This window comes from Cydia strobilella, chromosome Z, assembly GCF_947568885.1.
Source record: "Cydia strobilella chromosome Z, ilCydStro3.1, whole genome shotgun sequence".
Lineage (NCBI taxonomy): Eukaryota > Metazoa > Arthropoda > Insecta > Lepidoptera > Tortricidae > Cydia > Cydia strobilella.
Window position 1 is genome coordinate 21,186,330 of NC_086068.1, and position 20,313 is coordinate 21,206,642.

General features: G+C 38.6%; 2 protein-coding genes across 5 annotated transcripts in view; one reads left to right on the forward strand and one right to left on the reverse strand.

The window, feature by feature from the left end:
* Positions 1-20,313, forward strand: part of LOC134754244 (nostrin) — a 76,482-nt gene that overhangs the window by 39,553 nt on the left and 16,616 nt on the right. Inside the window, exon 2 of one of the 2 annotated variants that reach the window (XM_063690441.1) lies at positions 4,695-4,902. In XM_063690441.1, coding sequence (XP_063546511.1) covers positions 4,783-4,902 — 120 coding nt within the window. In that variant the 5' untranslated portion in view covers positions 4,695-4,782. Of the gene's footprint in view, positions 1-4,694; positions 4,903-20,313 lie in introns of those variants that run through there. The other variant, XM_063690442.1, reaches the window with a different exon arrangement.
* LOC134755124 (uncharacterized) lies at positions 15,709-18,644 on the reverse strand. 3 transcript variants are annotated; one of them, XR_010129009.1, is made up of 3 exons: positions 16,946-18,606; positions 16,400-16,481; positions 15,709-15,994 (listed from the first exon to the last, which is right to left on the reverse strand). XR_010129009.1 is itself a non-coding variant. In XM_063691603.1 (3 exons), the coding sequence occupies exons 1-3, from the start codon at positions 18,204-18,206 to the stop codon at positions 16,465-16,467; spliced, it is 336 nt and encodes a 111-aa protein (XP_063547673.1). In that variant the 5' UTR covers positions 18,207-18,644; the 3' UTR covers positions 15,709-16,464. The 3 variants fall into 3 exon arrangements, 2 of the variants coding, with proteins under 2 accessions (XP_063547673.1, XP_063547672.1); XM_063691603.1 differs by having other exon boundaries at positions 15,709-16,481; positions 16,946-17,042; positions 17,985-18,644; XM_063691602.1 differs by having other exon boundaries at positions 15,709-16,481; positions 16,946-18,593.

Consider the following 20,313-nt stretch of genomic DNA (forward strand, 5'->3'; position numbering starts at 1 on the left):
CCTCCCTTTCAATCTGTGGTTTATAGCTAATCATAATGCTGGCAACACTGGCCTATTAGTTGACGTGTGCCTAACTTCAGTCACGCGTGAGCCTACGCAGACGACACGGCTCTGCTTGTGTACGATAAAACCTGGGAAGGGGCCAAGATCAACGCTGAAACCGCACTAGTCAAGGTCATGGAGTGTCTGAAGAAGAACATTTTAACGCTCAACCTTGAAAAATCGAAAGCAGTGCGTTTCCGTCTTCCACACTTCAAAACCTCCGGATATTACCAATACAGTTAGGGTCCACACCTGCCTCCCTGAATCCACAAACTGCACTTGTACCTCCCTCTCTGTAGTCCCCCACATTAGGTATTTAGGCGTGTATGTGGATCACAAGCTTGATTGGTCGTCGCATACTGACGCTCTATGTACTCGACTCCGCAAGCTAATATACATCTTCAAGCAGCTTCGGCACACTGCATCTACTGAAATCCTCTCCCTAGTCTATCAGAGCTTGTGCCAAGCTGTCATTACCTATTGCATCCCAGTGTGGGGCGGAACCTATAAAACCACACTGCTCAGGGTAGAGAGAGCGCAAAGGGCAATCCTCAAAGTGATGCACTTTAAAAAACGCGACTACCCTACAACTCAACTCTACTTAGAGTCCAAAGTGCTCTCTGTAAGGCAGATATACTTACTGCGTACAATTTTGAGACAGCATTCATTAGTGCCATTTAATAATATTAATGCCCAAAAACGACAGGGACACGCTGTCTGTAAAACGGTGTCTTGCCGCACAGCGTTTGGCCGTCGACAGATCGAAGCGCAGGGCGCACGTCTATATAACAAAATTAATAATTTAATCGCAATTTATAGCTTGACAAGGCGGGAAGTCAAAATTAAAGTACAAGACTGGCTGCTAAATCTACTTACAATGAGTCTGAAAATCTAATCGTTATAATAACATAGGCAGAGGCAACTCGCTAATGTATAATTAAATTGTAGATAAATTTAAATAACTTAAGCAACTATTTATTTATAGCAATTAGTTTAATGTTTTACTATCTTACTGCTGTACACGACCTTCATCTTTGTTTCGACATCGAATTTAGACGAACTTTAGCCCCTAAGGCACAGGTGCTTACCTAGTTTAGGGGTCGAAAGTCTGACCTCTCCATACTGTCATGTTTGTACAAACCCTTGTGTAATTGTTTATTATGTAACGTGCTCCTTATGTACAATAAAAATATTTTATTTATTATTATTTATTATTATTAAGTGAGGACGTGTTTTTTGGCGGGCAAAAAAAGTTAAAAAAACTTCGGTGGGATATCGGTCCAGGAGAGTCCTACAGGGATGTAGTTTTAACTGTAAATAGTATGCAGCTTAGAAACGATGTAGATGAAGTTTCAACACGTTATATGCATTACTTTTGTAATTATGATCGCGGCCAATCTCATGATCGTATTTACGTATCACTTTTCACAACATTGCCCAGCACATTTTTACCGTTAGGGTTGTCACTAGTAGGTATGTTATTATTGACTTGCGAGGAGGCCTTTACCATTGTTTAAAGTTATTTTTCTAATTTTAAGAGGAAATATAAGCAACAACCGATTTATTTATTTTACTTTATACTTCCTTTGCAGTTTAAAAAAGTTTCTTGTTATGTTATCTGTAGTTACCTACTTTTAATGCTTAGTAAAAATGGCAGTGCTTTTGAATAATTAATATTTTTGTTAATTTATATATTTTTGTATACTTCCTTTGCAGTAAAAAAAATTATGTCGATTTTTGATTGTTTCTTTATAATTTGGGTAACAGTGAAAATTGACAACCCTAGCATATTTAGGATTTTGTATGAAGAATCGCAATTTTTTCTTTATGACTGCCCACATTAGTTTGGAGGTGAATTACTGTACTTAGTGACTTAATACCTATACGACAAAACTATGCCATGTTTATTCTGGATTATAGACTTTGATTCATGACCATAAAGTTGATAATCGTGGAGTAAAGAGACTGTAAGCAAAAGTGGGCAATCTCGAAAATTTATTCATTTTTTTGGCCCGCCTCATTAAGACCCATTTTCTACAGTACAGAAACTTATTTCGACTATGGTTTGCTCACTCACACAAAGAAGAGTATGTCAATATGTTATTGCCACAGATAAGTAATGCAATATGGACCAACAAACTTGAAAAAAAAAGTAAAATACTACAAAAAGCGGGCAAAGTTGTACAGTTTTACGTACATATGAATCACTTCACGAGGGCTACACAAGACACCTTAAAGAAATATGAATTCTGATCAGTTTGACCACTATTCAGGTGGTCCATTCCATAAATGAAGAAAATGTCCTAAAAATCCTGAATTTAGTTAACTGTATCACCTGTCGACATATTTAAAAAATGATGAATACAAAAATACAAATATCTTTATTTTGCTTAAAAATGTGGTACAAAAAATGGTATAAAAGTATTTCGTGGTCACACTGGTCACACACATTCCACCAGAAACTGGCATGCTAAATTATTACAAAAAGTGCCTAATTAGGTATAGGTAAAGAAGCATGCATTGGTACGCATTTAGAGTACTTAAATTTAAAGGGGCCCACTGATTATCAGTCCGCCGGACGATATCAGCCTGTCAGTTAGAACAAAAATTTGACAGTTCCGAACAACTGACAGGCCGGTATCGTCCGGCGGACTGGTAATCAGTGGGCACCTTAATGTTCTAATGCACTTATACTAACGTATTACTAAAATGTCACGATTACAATTACATTACTAATATGTCATAACTCCAATAAAAATTCAATAGTCTGTGCAGAAAGAGAAGTCGTAGAATAATGTATTGGGCCCCATACATTCCACGACTTCTCTTTCCGCACATATATCATACAATGTTAGGATTGATGTTTAAAGTAATCAAAATATTCATCAACAGAATAAAAACATTCTTGAATTAGCCAGTTCTTAAGTTTACGCTTGAATAAACTAATAGGCAAATTTTTATGTCATCCTGCAAACGATTAAAAATGTCAATGGACTTACAGTATGCGTTATTACTGTAAAATTATGTCTTACGGCCAGGACCAGCGAGACGATTTGGCTACCATGTAGGAAAGTTGAGAAGAGTTGGGTGAGCCAATAAACACACTTCATCCTATAGATACATGGCACAGTCAATAAATTCAGGTCTTTGAATAACGGCCTACAAGATGTCAAGACGTCTACTTTGTAGATCGCCCTGACGCACTGTTTTTGTGCTAAAAGTGCGCATCTTGCATGGCTTGAATTTCCCCAGAGGATAACGCCGTATCCGAGCAATGAGCAAACATAGCCATGATATGTAAAGCCTGCATTGCGGTTTGCTTGTTGCTAATCTTAGCTAATTTCCAAAGAGCATACGCAAACGAGTTTACTTTACTGCATAATTTGTTAATATGCTCACCCCATAATTCTTGTTTTTTTTGAGCAGGTTCGATAATTATATGGATCTTTTGTCAATTCACGAGCGCAGATCTCACAGCGCCACTAGTTAACTTCTGCCCAAGACCTCGTATGCGTAACCCCGGGACACAAACAATTTGCATACACAATTTTATCTGGATCGGTTCAGTTGTTAAGATAACAGACATACAGACAGTAACTTTCGCAACAATATTTTTAGTAGGGAACTGTGGATATCCTGAATTAGCTATCGATTTCCTTAAAGACCTGAGATTCGCGCAGGGAACATTATTTAATATTTGCAAGACGTCAGTTAAGTTAAGGATCATGATAATTGTATTTGGGAGGGGGGGGGGGTGGTCTTATTGGTCGGGACACAGCGTACGGGACGTATGGCAACCCTAGGTAAAGGGCGAACTACTGCTACTAAATACTAATACTAGTATTATTTATATTTACAAACAGCAGCAGTGTTATTCAAAATACAGACAAGTCCTGACAATCAGTTGTTTTGTGTACAATGACTGAATCAAAATCGATGAATAGGTAAAGAAAATACTGATATAGGCATAAAAATATCTCGACAATAATTGCGATTGTCTGCAGCTAGGTAATTATGGAGTTTATTGACGTAACCAAACCGACTGTCGTAATTCTTACGGCGGGGAGAAAATGTACTCACGCCGGTCATGGAAGAAATTACTCTATGCTCTCTGTAGTTACATATACCTATTTATTATGTAGGTACACAAACACACTAGGATAATTTTATTTAGTAGATAGGAATCAAGTTTTTATAGGCATCTGGTACAGTTGGCTAGCTGATCTAATTATTTCGTTTTACATTGTTTTAAATAGGTACAGTCGAAGGCAAAAATATCGATCCAGACAAATGGCTCAATAATATGTGAACACGACTTTATTGTCTAAGGTGTAGGTGTAGGAGCGTACACGTATTTTTGAAACTTTGGGAATGTATATATATTTATGCCCTTGAATGTACAAGTCGGTACGTTCATTGGAATTACAGATGTACTTGGCCGATGTCTGTCTGTTCGTGACAGACTCTGCACTCTCCTAATTTTCTAAATATTTTTGGTAGTTTTTTAAGTTACGTGTTTTCGACCCTAGTTAGTAGGTAGGTTTATTGAGCTTTCTAGTACTTAAGCTTTACGTGAATGACATAAATGATGTCAATGACATATAAAGTCGCTTGCTGGAGACATGAGATGTGAACCATGGATTCTGTTGCAGGACGTTCAGCGGGACCAGCAGCAAGGCTGGCAGCGGGGATGCGCGCTCGGCCGAGGCCGACGCCGACGCCGACGCCGACGCCGGTGCCATGAGCCGCGACGTCTCTACCAAGTTCGCCGCGGGCATGGACCGCTGGCAGAACACTCTCGAGGATATGATCAACCTCCGCACCTCCAACAACCACCAGGCCTTCAAGGATACCTCATGGGTGAGTACCTAACACTGTGAACAACATCTGCGGCTACAGATCATTTGTGATGGTAACTCAAGCTGAAAACAAGGCCTGACTAGACGTGTGTGTATCTTTGTCTTATGAGTTTATTTACAGAAGAAACTATAAAAAATATATAGTACCTATAGTGACAAGCCATTGGGCAAATTTCAAGCTACTTCTAAAATAAAGAACACTTACAAACTAACACGAAATTTTAGCAACCATATCATTAATTCATTATCCACAAGCGTGGATCATGGGGGCCACTGAACTGGAACTCTGAACCGAATTCTGGGTCCACATTTATTTTGTCTAACAAGCCAAGCCAAGTCCACCACCAATTTTATCTAAGTTGCGACTTGCGAGTCGTCTTACGACGATGTGGGCATTTAGAAAGAAATTCCCTAAATGAAACTGATTAATTACAACTCAGTTTGAAGATGTACCTATACTATACCTATATGGGATCTGCAATACGTTCGTATCCTAATTAACGAGCCAATAACGTTTTCCTGACTAAATCAAGCAAGCCACTACCTAGCCTAGTCTGCTAAGCTAGACTACTTCTGCTAGTTATGCTAGGCGTCAGGCACCGACGCCGGTCGGCTTTAAGTGACCTTCCTATTTTACATTTAAATAATAGATGAGGACAGTAGAATTTATTGTCATTTATTTGAACCTAACACGCTTTTATTTTACGATGGCTATGCGCGCTTCCCTGAGAGGCGGAAGCATGCGTCGGACACAATTTAACTCGTGGCGAACGTTTTCTGAACTGACGTAACTCTGTATATGTCGTTCACGCCATTCTGAGTCTTCCATCACGTATTTTAGGTTGCATTTTTATGGCAGTGAAAGTTAGTTTACAAAGAAAGTTATCGCGCGTTGCATACAACTCGACACGCAGGCATATCGATGGTAGCATTCTACTCGTACGTTCATTGATGTTTACCGTTGCGGCGCGTGACCCACAGACAATGCACAATTTGTCAGCTAGTGATATGTATATAATAACGAAGCCGTAGTTTGGACACGACTTCTAATTACTTATAGGTATGCTTTCTGTACCTACCTGTGATATTTCTATTTTATTTTACAAAATCGCACTAGTACAATCATGGACACTTTAAAATACGCACACATATGTTTACAACATTTTGATTGATAATACCACGATAATACGAGTGTGTTACTAACATTTAAATTAAATTAATTTTGAAAGCGTCAAAACTTTTGACTACGTAGGTACTTTTACAGCGAATTAAAAATTGTTATCATTCGACCTTGACCTTGCATGAATCAAGCCACTCTGAGAGAGGAGGGAGGATGTAAGTGTATTTATTTGCTAAAACTATAAATGCGTAATTTCCGTTTTTTTCACAAGTCAACTTCTAGTAGTAGGTAATAAAAATTGAACATGAATATACCTAAGGAAAATAGGACAGGAATTATGTAAAACAAAAGAGGTTTCTAACTGCTGTAGTGACATACAATCGTTTTTCACAAGTATTTATACAACTGAGATAGAAAACAATACAACATAAAGCATGTAGGTAACTTAACCATTTTTTTTAACGACAGATATTAAAAGTGATAGATTACGTTACTAGAAAGCGATATTGTTGTTTTATTTTACTGGTATTGTAAAACTGTATTAGCCAATGTAATTCCACTATTCGCAATTATCAAACACCCTAAAAATTAAACAAAGAACCGTTTCATGTCATTTGTTGTGAAAACCGTAGGGATAAAATGGTCAGTTTTTTATCATCTGTCATCATGCCTGTCACGTTCTAACAAGTATGTAAGTGCAAAAGTGACGCATAACATGATAAGTGATAAAAATGCGACCATGATACCGCCGCAGCAAAATATATACCTAGTAAAGCAAACAAAAGAATAAACGCAGCACGTCATCTAGAAAATTGTATATACCATGCATTGAGACGATTAAAATACGCCTGAGTAATAACGAGTAGGATATAGTTGTAGATCAACCGGCTTGCGAAATGTCCACACTTGCCTGTCACTTGTCAGGCCGCTGCTAGTCACAGACGACCAGCGGCCAAGTATATTTTTACCCTGGTTAACCCCGGGATAGTGGGATGGTGCAAGTGGCCCTTATAAAACAAATGACTATTGTAGAATAAGTTTATAAACATCATCTTGTAACCAATGTATGTATTCCAGACTCCCCAATGGCCTAGTTCCTATTAATGTATCCACGCTCAGTGTACGCTATAATACAAGTAAGATTTTTAGCCGCTTTTATGTATGTAGGAGACTCGTACATGTACAAGCGGTTAAAAATCCGGTTTATTAAAGAACGAAATAATATAACGGTTTAGGAACGATATGAACCGGTATGTCAATACCGGTTCCCAGCCCTGGTACAAGTTCAGTTTGTTGTAGACAAAGCCCTAAATAATTCGTGAATATCAGGCGCCTTTGCACACAAGATATACTAACCTCTGTGGTTGTTTATGTTAGGTCATTAATATTCAGTAAAACTACCGCTGGCGGCGCCAAGCGGTAACGTCTTCGTTAGCACTAGGAAAAACAATGCAATATTTTGTAATGTAATGTATCTAGAGATATAAAATTCGTTAAAATTCCGTTACGGTTAAATGTTTCGTCATAGACACAGTTTTGTTTTCAATTTAAACCTTATTGCTAGGATATAAGATTATGTAGACTTAATATCGCACCTGCGGGCTCCATACCTGCGATGGAAATCCTATTTAAGGTTGCAACAGGAAACGTAGCCCATGTCATTCAGGAAACGCTCGTTAGTGTTGTCTGTCAATTGCAAAGTAACAGCATACTAATATTATAAATGCGAAGAGGATATATGATGGATGCCTCTAAAATGGCCACGGGGCATTTCATAAACTGGTGCCTTATTCCTATACGACTACTTAAGCGTTTATTCAGACTAAGGTCCTCGGCACTTTCTTAGAATACATGCCGTGGCCGCTCCCGCCTGCGCCTGCGCTCATAACTTGGGAGCACTCCGGCCACTTGCACAACGACATCCTTTACCTACCCATAAATGTACCTAATTATTTAAACAATCAGTTTTAAATAGCATATTCCCATTAACTATTCAACCTTGCTTTATCGTCCCTCATACGGCCTACGCAACCCATTCTGCTTCCAAATTTGCCATTAGGTAAGTAGGTAGACCAACAAATGGAAGTCAAGAACTTGTGAGTGATCATTGTGGTATTATGTCAAAATCTGTGAATGCCAATTACCTATCATTAGTTAATAAGCTCGAGTTAGAGTCGTGATACTTATTCTTAAATGTATAACAATTCTTTACTCATTAGAGGAAATTTCCAAGTAGAAGATGAAAGAATCGTGAGATCGCGAGTATCGCGACTACCGCAATGCCTTGTATGGATATTAATAATTAGTAACAAAAAACATAAAATTGTAATCCATAAATGAGCACTTGTTCTAAACGTAATATACTCGTAGGTGTAGGTGTTGGCATTTATGATAACCTTGCACATAATTGAATTCTTTCATCTGATTTAATTATGGTATTAATCATCAGCATCACAAGTAGTGATGCCTATACCTACTTTTCAAGTATATTTATAGGTAAACTCTTGGCTTACCACTAATTTATTTTTGTGCAAAGCTAAAGACATGTATGTTACCTATATTATGATTGTGATTAATTGATTATGGTCCAAATTCACGGCTTTTATATACGAGAAAACTGGTAATTAAACGGATTGTAAAATTATAACGTCTAACTGTAGGTACCTATGTACTTAGTCTAATAATATCATACTACAATAGGTAAGTAGGTATAATATTAACTAATCTAATTTATCACAGGGCCTTCCTTTTTTATTATTACTACATATTTTTGACACAACAACATCAAAACTGTGTCGACTGAAGAAAAAGATGCACCGAATGTTAACATGTAACAATTAGTGATGGTCATGTCATGTCATGGGACAAGTATGTGATGAGACATGTGCTGCAGGCGCCCACGCCACATGCGAACTATAGCTAATTAGTGACGCAAATTTAACTACCATTGTATACTAACATTTGGTACCTTGTCACATCACAGTGACAATGATATCACACTATTTTACTCGCTTTTATATTAATTTTCATAGCCACTATTTAGGTACAAACAACCAAGAAATCAAATTGCTTGACTGTAACTCGTTCCTAAACAGCAAACCCTGCCTTCCTCGTCACTAGAATTATGATTCATCGTCACGTTATGGTTTCACATTTTTTTATAATTACGATTAACCTAACCCCCTCTTAATCGCAGTACGTATTTTATATTTTCCGCTAAATCAACGACGTCTAGTTATCGTATCGTATCGGTCAGATAAGCCACATCCTTTAAGTTACCTATTGGCCATATGAATGTTTCTAATAAGTTTTATAGGTACTTATAGCCAGAGATGGGCATTATTCGATTAATCTTTTAGTTAACTAATCAATCGATTAAAAATATCAATCGTGATTTTTTAATCGCGATTAATTTAGTTGCGATTAAATTAGTTGTGAGAATGTTCGATTAACAACTAAATTAGTTTTAGTTTCAATCGACTAAATTTCACGATTAAATCTATATTAAAACTACGTAGTCGCCCGTTTTTGCATTTTTTATCTTGCAATATGTAACTACAAGTACGTATGTATGTAACATACGGAGGTACTCGTATGTTGTAACTATGTTAGTTTGGGTAGAATTTTGCTACTTATTTTGAAGCAGATATCTTCATCCGATTGAGCTAAAATTATGTATACACGTTTAATTTGAAATGCTTGAATGACAATGCAAATAATGCCATAATATTATTATAACGATATATTGGTAATAACGACAAATAGCGAAAAACTGCATTGTTTACAAATCGCAAACAATAAAGTAGGTTGGTGCATTATTAATACTCTGAATTATACGATACTGAGTAAATCTTAGACATAGAAACTATCAATATTTTGCTGTCTCTGACAATAGTAAAACTCTTTTAAGTGTCACGCGGTGACAAAACAATGGGATAATCCTACTTACCTGGAACTGGAAGTTGTTTGTTGCATTTTGGTGCAAGTGCCGACGCATCTTCTAAAAATAACACGTTCTATTGAATGACACATCTGCATGTTGTTTATTATCTACGCGGTCTATTTTGTTTTCAACGTGTGGTCATTACACTTACTTACTTTAGTAGCAAAATAATAGTGAGAACAGATCTCACTCCTTAGAAACGGTCAAAATATCGTAAGTAATACATGACTATTTTATTTTTAAACATCCGTTAAGATGTCCTAATCAGTCTGTCAACATAGCCATACCGAGGTATTCTATTCAATTTGCTTCTAACATTAGTCGCGAGAAAATAGTCTAACTAATTAGTCGATTACAAAATTTAGTTGTCCGAAATCAATCGGCAACTAATTTAGTTGCAACTAAATTAGTTGCACTCTATACAACTAAGATTGATCAATCGTCGTTTTCAATCGTCAGTCGCAATTAATTCTTGTAATCTTAATCGTTAGTCGATTACATTTTGCCCATCTCTGCTTATAGCCTGGCTTTTAGAATATTTAGACATAGGTATATATAACATTCTTGACGCGTTGAAAGCTACTCGAACCTTGCATATGTGCATGTAGTTTACATAATAAACTTGAATCAGCGTGCAGAATACTTTCCAATTCAAACATACAATTTAACATGAGTATTAGTATTACACCACTGTGCTATCTAAATGGAGTATTGCATTTCCTAAACTATTCCGCTTTGTAAAGTTCGGTATTTTTAAAGAAACCTGCAATAAAAAAAGTATTGGAGGTTATTAGCTATCTTGTCTTATACCTTTAAACGAGCAATTATTGTATATATATATATATATATATTTCGGGGATCTCGGAAGCGGCTCTAACGATTTCGGGGGCGAAAAATCGATCTAGCTAGGTCTTATCTCTAGGGAAACGCGCTTTTTTGAGTTTTTATATGTTTTTCGAGCAAAGCTCGGTCTCCCAGATATTATTAGACACAATTTCTATTTTAAGACCCGTATAAAACTATAAACAGTAATTTGATTGTGACGTCACATGCTAGTGTTTCATATAAATTCCATAGTAAAGCCTGACCAGTATAAATGATCATTGTCAAGAGGGCGCTGTTGTTGTGCATGTGTAGGGTGACAGTTCAGTATAGTATGAAAAAAATTGTTCCAATGAAATTCCGCAACATGGCGCGTGATCATATATTCCTGGTCAGGCTTTAGCAAAATCATTTTTGATTTATAGGTAATTAACAAAAACTTTACTAAGGGCCACTTGCACCATTCACTAACCCGAGTTAACCGGTTATACCTGGGGTGACCATGGTTTGGTAACCATGGTTACAATTTGATACTGGGTTAACGGTTTAACCGGTTAAGCCAGGGTTAGAGGGTTGGTGCAAGTGGCGTTAAGTGTGTAGACTGTTCATAGTACCATGCAATTACCATGTTCGTTCTTTAGTACGTGATTACGGAGTAGTATAGGGGTAGACTACGACCACGCCAATTTTGCACTGACTTGGCAGTGACAATAGGTACATATCTCACAGGAGCGCGATGTTGACGTAGCACTTGGCTCGACTCTTTACACTTTTACTAATTTCTATTGAGTTATGGTACCTATTCGTAAGTCTACTTTTAATACTTGTATCGATGTAAAATATTGTAAAATATCCGTGATATAGTAGACAATACGAGTACAATACCTAATTTGGCACCATCCAGCTGATCTTATGATGGTGTCAGGAAGCGCAAATAAGTAGGGCACCAAATATAATGACCACCAAAAAATACTCTGGTACCCTAAATAAAGAAATCGCTTTCACCAAAAAAAAAATTCTAAACACCAAAAAAAAAAAGGTCTAAGTTTACAAAACTACCACGCACTTCAAATTGTATTCAAACACCAAAAATCATTAATGATCACCAAATCTTGAAGAGCAAATTAATACGACATTTTCACTTAAATAAACCACTATGATTACCAAAAAATGTATACATATTACCAAATAAAGTAAAATGATGCCAAAATTACTAGCCTCTCCCGCTTAATCCCCCGTACACCGCACCGCACGCGCCGCGCTCGCCTGACTCAATCCTCAATTCAGTCACGCGCCACGCTTTCAGAAAAGAAATGCTACTAGAGAAGTGGGTAAGGTTAGGTTAGAACTGCGATCGTCACAGAAACGAAATGCTGCCAGATAAGTAGGTTAGGTTAGGTTAGAACTGCGACCCTTACAGTAACGAAGTGCTACAAGAAAAGTCAGTTAGGTAATGTTAGAACTGCGATCCTCACAGAACCGAACTGCTATCAGATAAGTGGGTTAGGTTAGGTTAGAACTGCGATCCTCACAGAATCGAACTGCTACCAGATAAGTGGGTTAGGTTAGAACTGCGACCGCACGCGCAGCGCTCGCCTGACCCAATCCTCAATTCAGTATCGCGCCACGCTTACAAAAAAGAAATGCTACTAGAGAAGTGGATAAGGTTAGGTTAGAACTGAGATCGTCACAGAAACGAAATGCTACCAGATAAGTGGGTTAGGTTAGGTTAGAACTGCGACCCTTACAGAAACGAAATGCTACAAAAAAAGTGGGTTAGGTTAGAACTGCGACCCTTACAGAAACGAAGTACTACAAGAAAAGTGGGTTAGGTTAGAACTGCGACCCTTACAGAAACGAAATGCTTTTATAAAAGTGGGTTAGGTTAGGTTAGGTTAGAACTGCGACGTTTGGCTCCTGGACAATACAAAAGCGCTTTTTCAAGTTTAAATGAACTTTATTCCATTTAATAATTTACAGTGATCGCGGTACGTGTCGTTGAGTTCGGATCGGGAGCAGAAGAGAGCGAGTTGCCACATACAAATTAAAAGGCAACTGCAAAAATGTTGCTATATAAAAAAATACTTAAGCTAAGCTTACACTCTATATGTTTTGTATTAAACATAGTTGGGGCCAGGCAATATTACATACAGGTAAATATTGGTACCGCCATTAGGAATCTACATAGGACAAGTTCTTAAAACTACATTACGGGTAAAGGACATAACTTAGTTATGGCTCTACGAAATATCTTATTATTAATTTTAACATCAGCTACCCTTACTAATCCGTCCCTACCAGGGAACGTTTTTACTATTCGAGCCATTGGCCAATTTAATGGAGAGGTGTTCATATCCTTTACTATTACCCAATCACCTTCCTTTAAATTAGTTTGTTGGTATTTCCATTTGGGGCGGCTCTGAAGTTGGGTCAAATAACTTTGAGACCAAGTTTTCCAGAAGTCTTGCTTAAGCTTAGTGCACATTTTCCAAAATGAAACCCGATTTACTGGAGTTTCAGTGAGATCAATTTCTGGATAACTTGTTAAGGCTGCGCCACAAATGAAGTGTCCAGGAGTTATATAATCACAATCATTAGAAATAGCAGCAAGTATAGGTCTACTGTTCAAAATTCCTTCAATATCTATGATTACAGTATTAAATTGCTCATAGGTCAAACATAGATTGCCTACTATTCTTTTGAAGTGGTGTTTTACACTTTTGACACCACTTTCCCAAATTCCTCCAAATGTTGGAGAGTAACTCGGTATCCAATTAAATGTTATATATTTGTCTGAGCAAAATCTGTTGACAGAGTCTCTACAATCTTTGGAGGAGAATAGGTCATACAAGCCATTTAATGTATTACAAGCACCCTTAAAGGTTTTTGCATTATCACAAAATATATTTGTGGGCATGCCACGCCGAGATATAAATCGTTTAAGACATGCTAAGAAAGTTTCAGTCGTGAGATCAGAAACAAGTTCTAAGTGTATCGCTTTTACAGCAAAGCAAACAAAAAGTGCGATATAGCCTTTAGTAATAATAGGTTTTCTAATGCGAGAGACCTTCACGTTAAACGGACCGCAGAAATCAATACCTACATGCTGAAAGGGTCTGCTCTGAGTGATTCTTTCTTTAGGGAGGTCTCCCATCAACTGCTTTGCTGCTTCAGCCTTCATACGTATACATTTTATACATTTATGCACCACCTTTTTTACCTCTCGTATACCATTTACAAGATGGTGTCTCTGAGATAGAGAGCCTAATACTAGCCTAGCGCCTGCATGCATAAGTCTTAAGTGCTCTCGTTCTATAATAAGATCGGTAATAAAGGAGTTTTTTGGAAGTATAGATGGATGCCGCTTGTCATAAGACAGGTTCTCTGCATTTTGCAGCCTCCCCACGGCCCTAATTACTCCGTTTTTATCTAGGAATGCTAATTGATCACTAATTGTCACAGGCTTATTTTTTGAGAGCAGGACTAATTCTTTATCAAAATGCTCTGCCTGTGTACAACGTAAAATTTTCGTCATAGAGTCACGCAATTCCTTTGCAGTTAAGTTTCTGCTTGTTATTTTGTTGTCTTTGTTCAAGCAGTTATTATAAAATCTGTAAATAAAACCAACCACTTTTTGAAATTTATTTATGTTGGAATATTTTCTTAATAAATCTAGAGGCTCTAAATTTGCGGTATGGCACAAAATTCCCTCTACATCGTCAGAAGACGCATCCAATGAAGCACTATGCGAGTCTATGCGTGTCATGATATCGTCATGATTAAACTCTTCTAAATTTGTATGTGTATGATTTACATTACAAAGACTAGGCGAACCATGCCACCATAGATCACACTCCTGCAGCTTATGCGGTTCAACTCCCCTTGATAATAAGTCAGCAGGATTATCTTTTGACCTAACATACAGCCATTGTGAGTTTTTAGTAAGCTCTACAATTTGTTTGACTCTATTTTTTACATATACAGTACTTTTTGCTGCCTCAGTCTTGATCCACCACAAAACAATTTGGGAATCACTATAGAGAAATATTTTATGAGGAACTCTATCATTTAAAATCTTACTGACTCTACTTGCCAATTGCGCTAAAAGTAGAGCAGCAGAAAGCTCCAATTGAGGAATAGTGTGAGATTTAGAAAGTGGGGACACACGGCTTTTGGAACATATTAAGTTCACTTGAATCGAGCCATCAGTCATAAAAACTCTTAGGTAGAGACAGCTCCCGAAAGCCTTAATAGATGCATCGGCATACTCTACTAGCTCTACATGTGATACTAATTTATAGTTTACACATCTTTCTATTTTAATTTGACCCATTTGCCTTAAATTTTCCAAAAACTTTGACCAGTATAGGAATTTTTCATTCGGGATTATTGAGTCCCAATCTTTATGCATAGAGCTATGGAGTTCTTGCATGAATAGTTTGGCCACCACGATTACCGGGCCAATTAAACCAAGTGGGTCAAACATTTTCCCTATAAAGCTGAGAATTTTTCTTTTTGTGTTCATTATGTTTGCCTCATCGATTGCAGGGCAAGAGAAAGTCAATTTGTCTGAATTTACCTCGAGTGTAAGACCTAAAGTCTTCACGGTGTCATTTTGACCTATTTCTACACTATCAATTTGTCTGTGCTCAACTGGAATATCGCTCAAGACTGGAGCATGGTTCGAGCACCATTTATGTAACGAGAAACTACCTAATTTCAGAAGCTCTACAATTTGCTTTTTCAGCTCCTGAAGTGTCCCTACATCATCAGCACCAGTAAGCACATCATCAACAAATGTATTTTTATAAATAGCCTGAGCGGCCAAAGGAAACTGATCCTTATGCATATTTGCTATCTCATTTAGAGCTCTTGTAGCTAAAAATGTGCTCGATTTTAAACCGTATGTAACAGGTTGAAGCTGCAAGCAGTTGATAGGGTCTTTGGGCGACTCGCGCCATAAAATGTTTTGAAGTCCGCGTTGATGTTCATTTATAAAAACATTGCGAAACATCTTTTGAATGTCACAAGTTAAAATAAATGGATAAGTCCTGAACAAAATAAGAATATCAAAGAGCTCACTCTGTACAACAGGTCCGTTCAGCATGACTTGATTCAGCGATGTCCCATTTCTAGATTTCATCGATCCATCGAAGACCACACGATGATGTGAGGTTCGACTCGATGGATTAAAAACACAGTGGTGTCCTAGAAAAAACACAGGACCATTTAAATCATAACCCTCAATATCAACTATCTTTGCATGTCCTAATTCCAGATATAGGTCAATAAATTTTTTATATTGTTCAAATAGCAAAGGATCTTTTTGTAACCTTTTTTCTAACATTATGAATCTATTATAGGCAACAGAAAATGAGTCACCAAGGTCTAACTCTTCCATAGGGAAAGCTAATGGCATATCAACATAAAATCTATTGTCTTTAAGTGATACAGAGTACTGAAATATTTTTTCAGCTTGTTTAAATTCATCATTTGTAGATTTTTCCACTTCAGGAAGTTTTTCAGAGAGCCAGAATTGCTCCATTACATTTTCCAATTTTTCACCATCAGATATATTATTAACTAAATTTGTTACAATATTACATGTAGTACCTTCCTCGGGGATACTTCCTCCGACAATATATCCTAACATGGTATTCTGGAATACCGGTCCATTTTCAGTTTTTATGCAGCCCTGCAACAATATAGCAAAATAGATGTTGGCTGCAAGCAACAGAGGAATATCATTTCTTATGTAAAATGTGTCATCAGCTAAAGTTATATTTTGTGGAATATGATATTTAGATACATCTAATGATCTTTGAGGCAGTTTGGAAGTAATTTCATCACTAATATGACATTTCAATATTATTTTAACATTATTCTTACAAGATTGAAGAATTAAAGTTACATACTCATTTACTTTACATAGTTGTTTACGGAACCCAATAATATTATTTGGCTCAATCATAGGTTTTAGGCCAAGCCTGCTTACCAAATCTGATCTAATAAAACTGCCTTGAGACGCAGTGTCCAGCAATGCCTTGCATACCACCTCTTCATTATTTTTGGTTGCTAATTTTACCTTAATGGTTGGAAGCAAAACACCATTATCGGACACACAATTTAAAATAGTATTAACAGCAATTTCAAACTCACCAGCATCAGATGATAGTGGCTGCTGACTGTCATCATTATTTATTCTGGGCTTCTCCACATTCACATTGCGCTCCTGATGCAGCAATGTGTTGTGGCCCTGTTTACACATTTTACATTTAAAAGTAAATTTACATTTACCATCATGGTTATTGAGGCATACATTACACATGTGTTTTTCAGTTACATAAGATTGCCTCTGAGCAATAGGTAACATTTTAAATATGGGACAGTTATAAATCTGATGGTCTTTGTTATCACAGTACCTACAGGGCGGCAACGACTTCGATACCACATTTGTCACCTTAGGTATTGATTTGTGAGTACCTTCATAGCAAGTACTTTTATTATAAACATGTTTGTTAGCACCATCATAGTAGGTACTATGTTTATTTGGATGACTATCTTCGAGCGCTATAGCACGCTTTTCTAAATATTCAATGAAACCAGCCATAGTAGGCATGGTGTCAGAGTCCCGGTCTAATTGATATGCCCGGTGTGTGAATTGATCTAACTTTCTAGTCAAAATTGATATTAAAAGCATGTCCCATTTATCGACGGGTTCATCTAAATTTTTTAATGCATGCATCTGTTGATTTATTTGTGAAACAAATGTTCGTATGGAAGCTGCTGTGCCCTTTTGTATATTCGAAATATCTAACAATATACCTATATGGTTTGCTACTAATCTAGCCTTGTTGTCAAATCTCTTTTTTAATAATTGTATTGCTTGTTTATATGACTCGTTCACCAATGGCAAGTTCAGAATAACCGCCAACGCATCCTCTTGCAGGTACTTTCTCAAATAAAAAAGCTTTTGCACATCAGACAGCGAGTTATTCTGATCGATAACAGCAGTAAATAAGTCGAAAAAGGGTTTAAACTTAGTGAAATCCTTTCCATCGTAAAAGGGAATTTCTATTGTGGGCAACTTACATGTGGATGCGTTGTGGCAATCCGAAGTCACTTTTGTGTTTAACATTTTAAGAGAGCTGTTAATTTTTGCTAATATAGAATAGTATTTGTCTTCAATTTCTCCCACCTGTTCACCATCGCCTTCATCAATGCTTAGTATGTCCATTTGCACCTTTTCGTAATCTTTTAAGGTGGAAATGAGCTTCTCTTTTCGCGCCTCTAATATATCGGCGCTGGCGGCTGCCAAACATACGGGATCCTTGACAAAATTGTCGATTCTCGTAATCGTTCCTTTACACTGCGAGCGTATAACGCGTAATTTTTTTAGGTTTTCCGTTTCGGTAGCCATTTTAATTTTTATTTATGACGAACGAATGCACAAACACTTTTAAAGGAAGGCACAACGACGCTGATAGCACTTTGTTTTGATATTTATTGTACGTCAATGTCAAACGTGACAGATGACACAAACTGTCAAAGTCAAAAACCAATGCGAAGTTCCGCAAGATGGCTGCGGGTTGCACAAACTTCACTCCATATTAAAAGTGAGGAATGTCGGTGGTCGAAAAATTCGACTTATACCGAGTTACTTGCGGTTTTTGATGATGCTCTTTTCTCCAATCCGTGTCTGATTTTCGTTCTATTATGGATGGAACGAAGTTCCAGGCCAGCAGCGCTAGCCTAGGCACGACCACGACGAAATCCCAGCCGGTATAGACGGCCAGGCAGCTCGCACACGCACTTGCCGCGAACACTACTTTGACGAAAACGTCGAACACTGATTTTACTTTTTCCCTCGAAGGACCACTTGCGCATGGACAATACAAAAGCGCTTTTTCAAGTTTAAATGAACTTTATTCCATTTAATAATTTACAGTGATCGCGGTACGTGTCGTTGAGTTCGGATCGGGAGCAGAAGAGAGCGAGTTGCCACATACAAATTAAAAGGCAACTGCAAAAATGTTGCTATATAAAAAAATACTTAAGCTAAGCTTACACTCTATATGTTTTGTATTAAACAGCTCCGAAATTGCTTTCTGCAGCCGGAGCGCTTGGGCGGATCCTCCCAAATCTGGGCGGACCAGGAGGAGCCTCCAGGCACCTCTATATGCGCTCAATGGCGCTTTACGGGGCACCAATATGGGCGGGCACCCTGGGAACTCGAAGTGCGGCCCTATTGCGTCGGCCGCAGCGGGCCATAGCTCTCAGGGTGGCCAGAGCGTATCGCGATAACTCGCACGCAGCAGCCGGCCTGCTAGCCGGAAACCCGCCTTGGGACCTTGAAGCCAAGGTTCAGTCCGCGGTCTATTGGCGGGTGCTGGCAGCAAGGAGGGAGGAAAACTGGCCCGCCCCTCAAGAAGTTCGCAAGTGGCGGGAAGAAGCACGAGAAGTGCTATATGAAAAATGGTCGGAGCGTCTGGAGATCCCGGGAGCTAGCCGGGACCTGGTGGCCGCTGTTCGACCCGTTCTGAAAGAATGGGTCGAACGCAAGCACGGTGCACCCTCCTTCCACCTCACACAGCTCCTAACGGGGCACGGCTGCTTCGGCTGGTACCTGTGTGAGAGGGTGGGAAGAGAGCCGACGACAGCGTGCCACCACTGTGATGGAGGAGCCGTGGACACGGCTCAGCACACGCGCGAGGTATGCCCTGCATGGGCAGAGCCTCGCGCTGCGCTGTCCGCGGCTGTGGGAGGAGACCTCTCACTGCCGGCGCTAATACGCCGTATGATCAGCAGTGAGGAGGCATGGGCGGCAGTGGCGTCCTTTAGCGTCACTGTTCTAACGCAAAAGGAAGCGGCAGAGCGATCGCGCGAGGACGACGCGAACTCGCTCCCTCAGCGCCGAAGGAGACCAGGTAGGCGGCGAAGAGCCTTCGCATCAAGGATGATGCCGCCTTAACGGGACCCAGCGGGTAATGGGTCGGGAGTTCCATCACCCGCATGAACAGGTTCGAGCTGGAAGGCCCTCGAGTGTTCCGGGGAGCCTTCAACGAAGTAAGCTGCTAGAGCAGCCGCAAAGAATGGGTTCGCAAGAGCAACGCCGACGGGGTATCGGAGGTCTACAACCGAGTTCCCGAAACCCCGTCTACAAAGCGCGCGGCGGAACACCCCAGGGGGTTTAGTCCGTGGGAGTCGGACATACCCACTAGGCTTCTCCCGGGCCAGTGGGATCCATAAAGGATTCCCCCTGGGTCATCAAAAAAAAAAAAAAAAAAGGTTAGAACTGCGACCCTGTAAAACGAAATGCTACTAGAAAAAAGTGACGAAGTGGATTAATTAATTTAATGGAATAACAAGATGATAAATATTTGCACATTTTTAACCGACTTCAAGTAATTTGCTTTAATAGGATAGCAAATCAAAAATTTGGTTATAATTTCACATTAAAATGGAGGTCTAATTTTGGTAATCATTTACTATTTTTGGGTTTACAATGATTAGTTTAGAGTTATTTG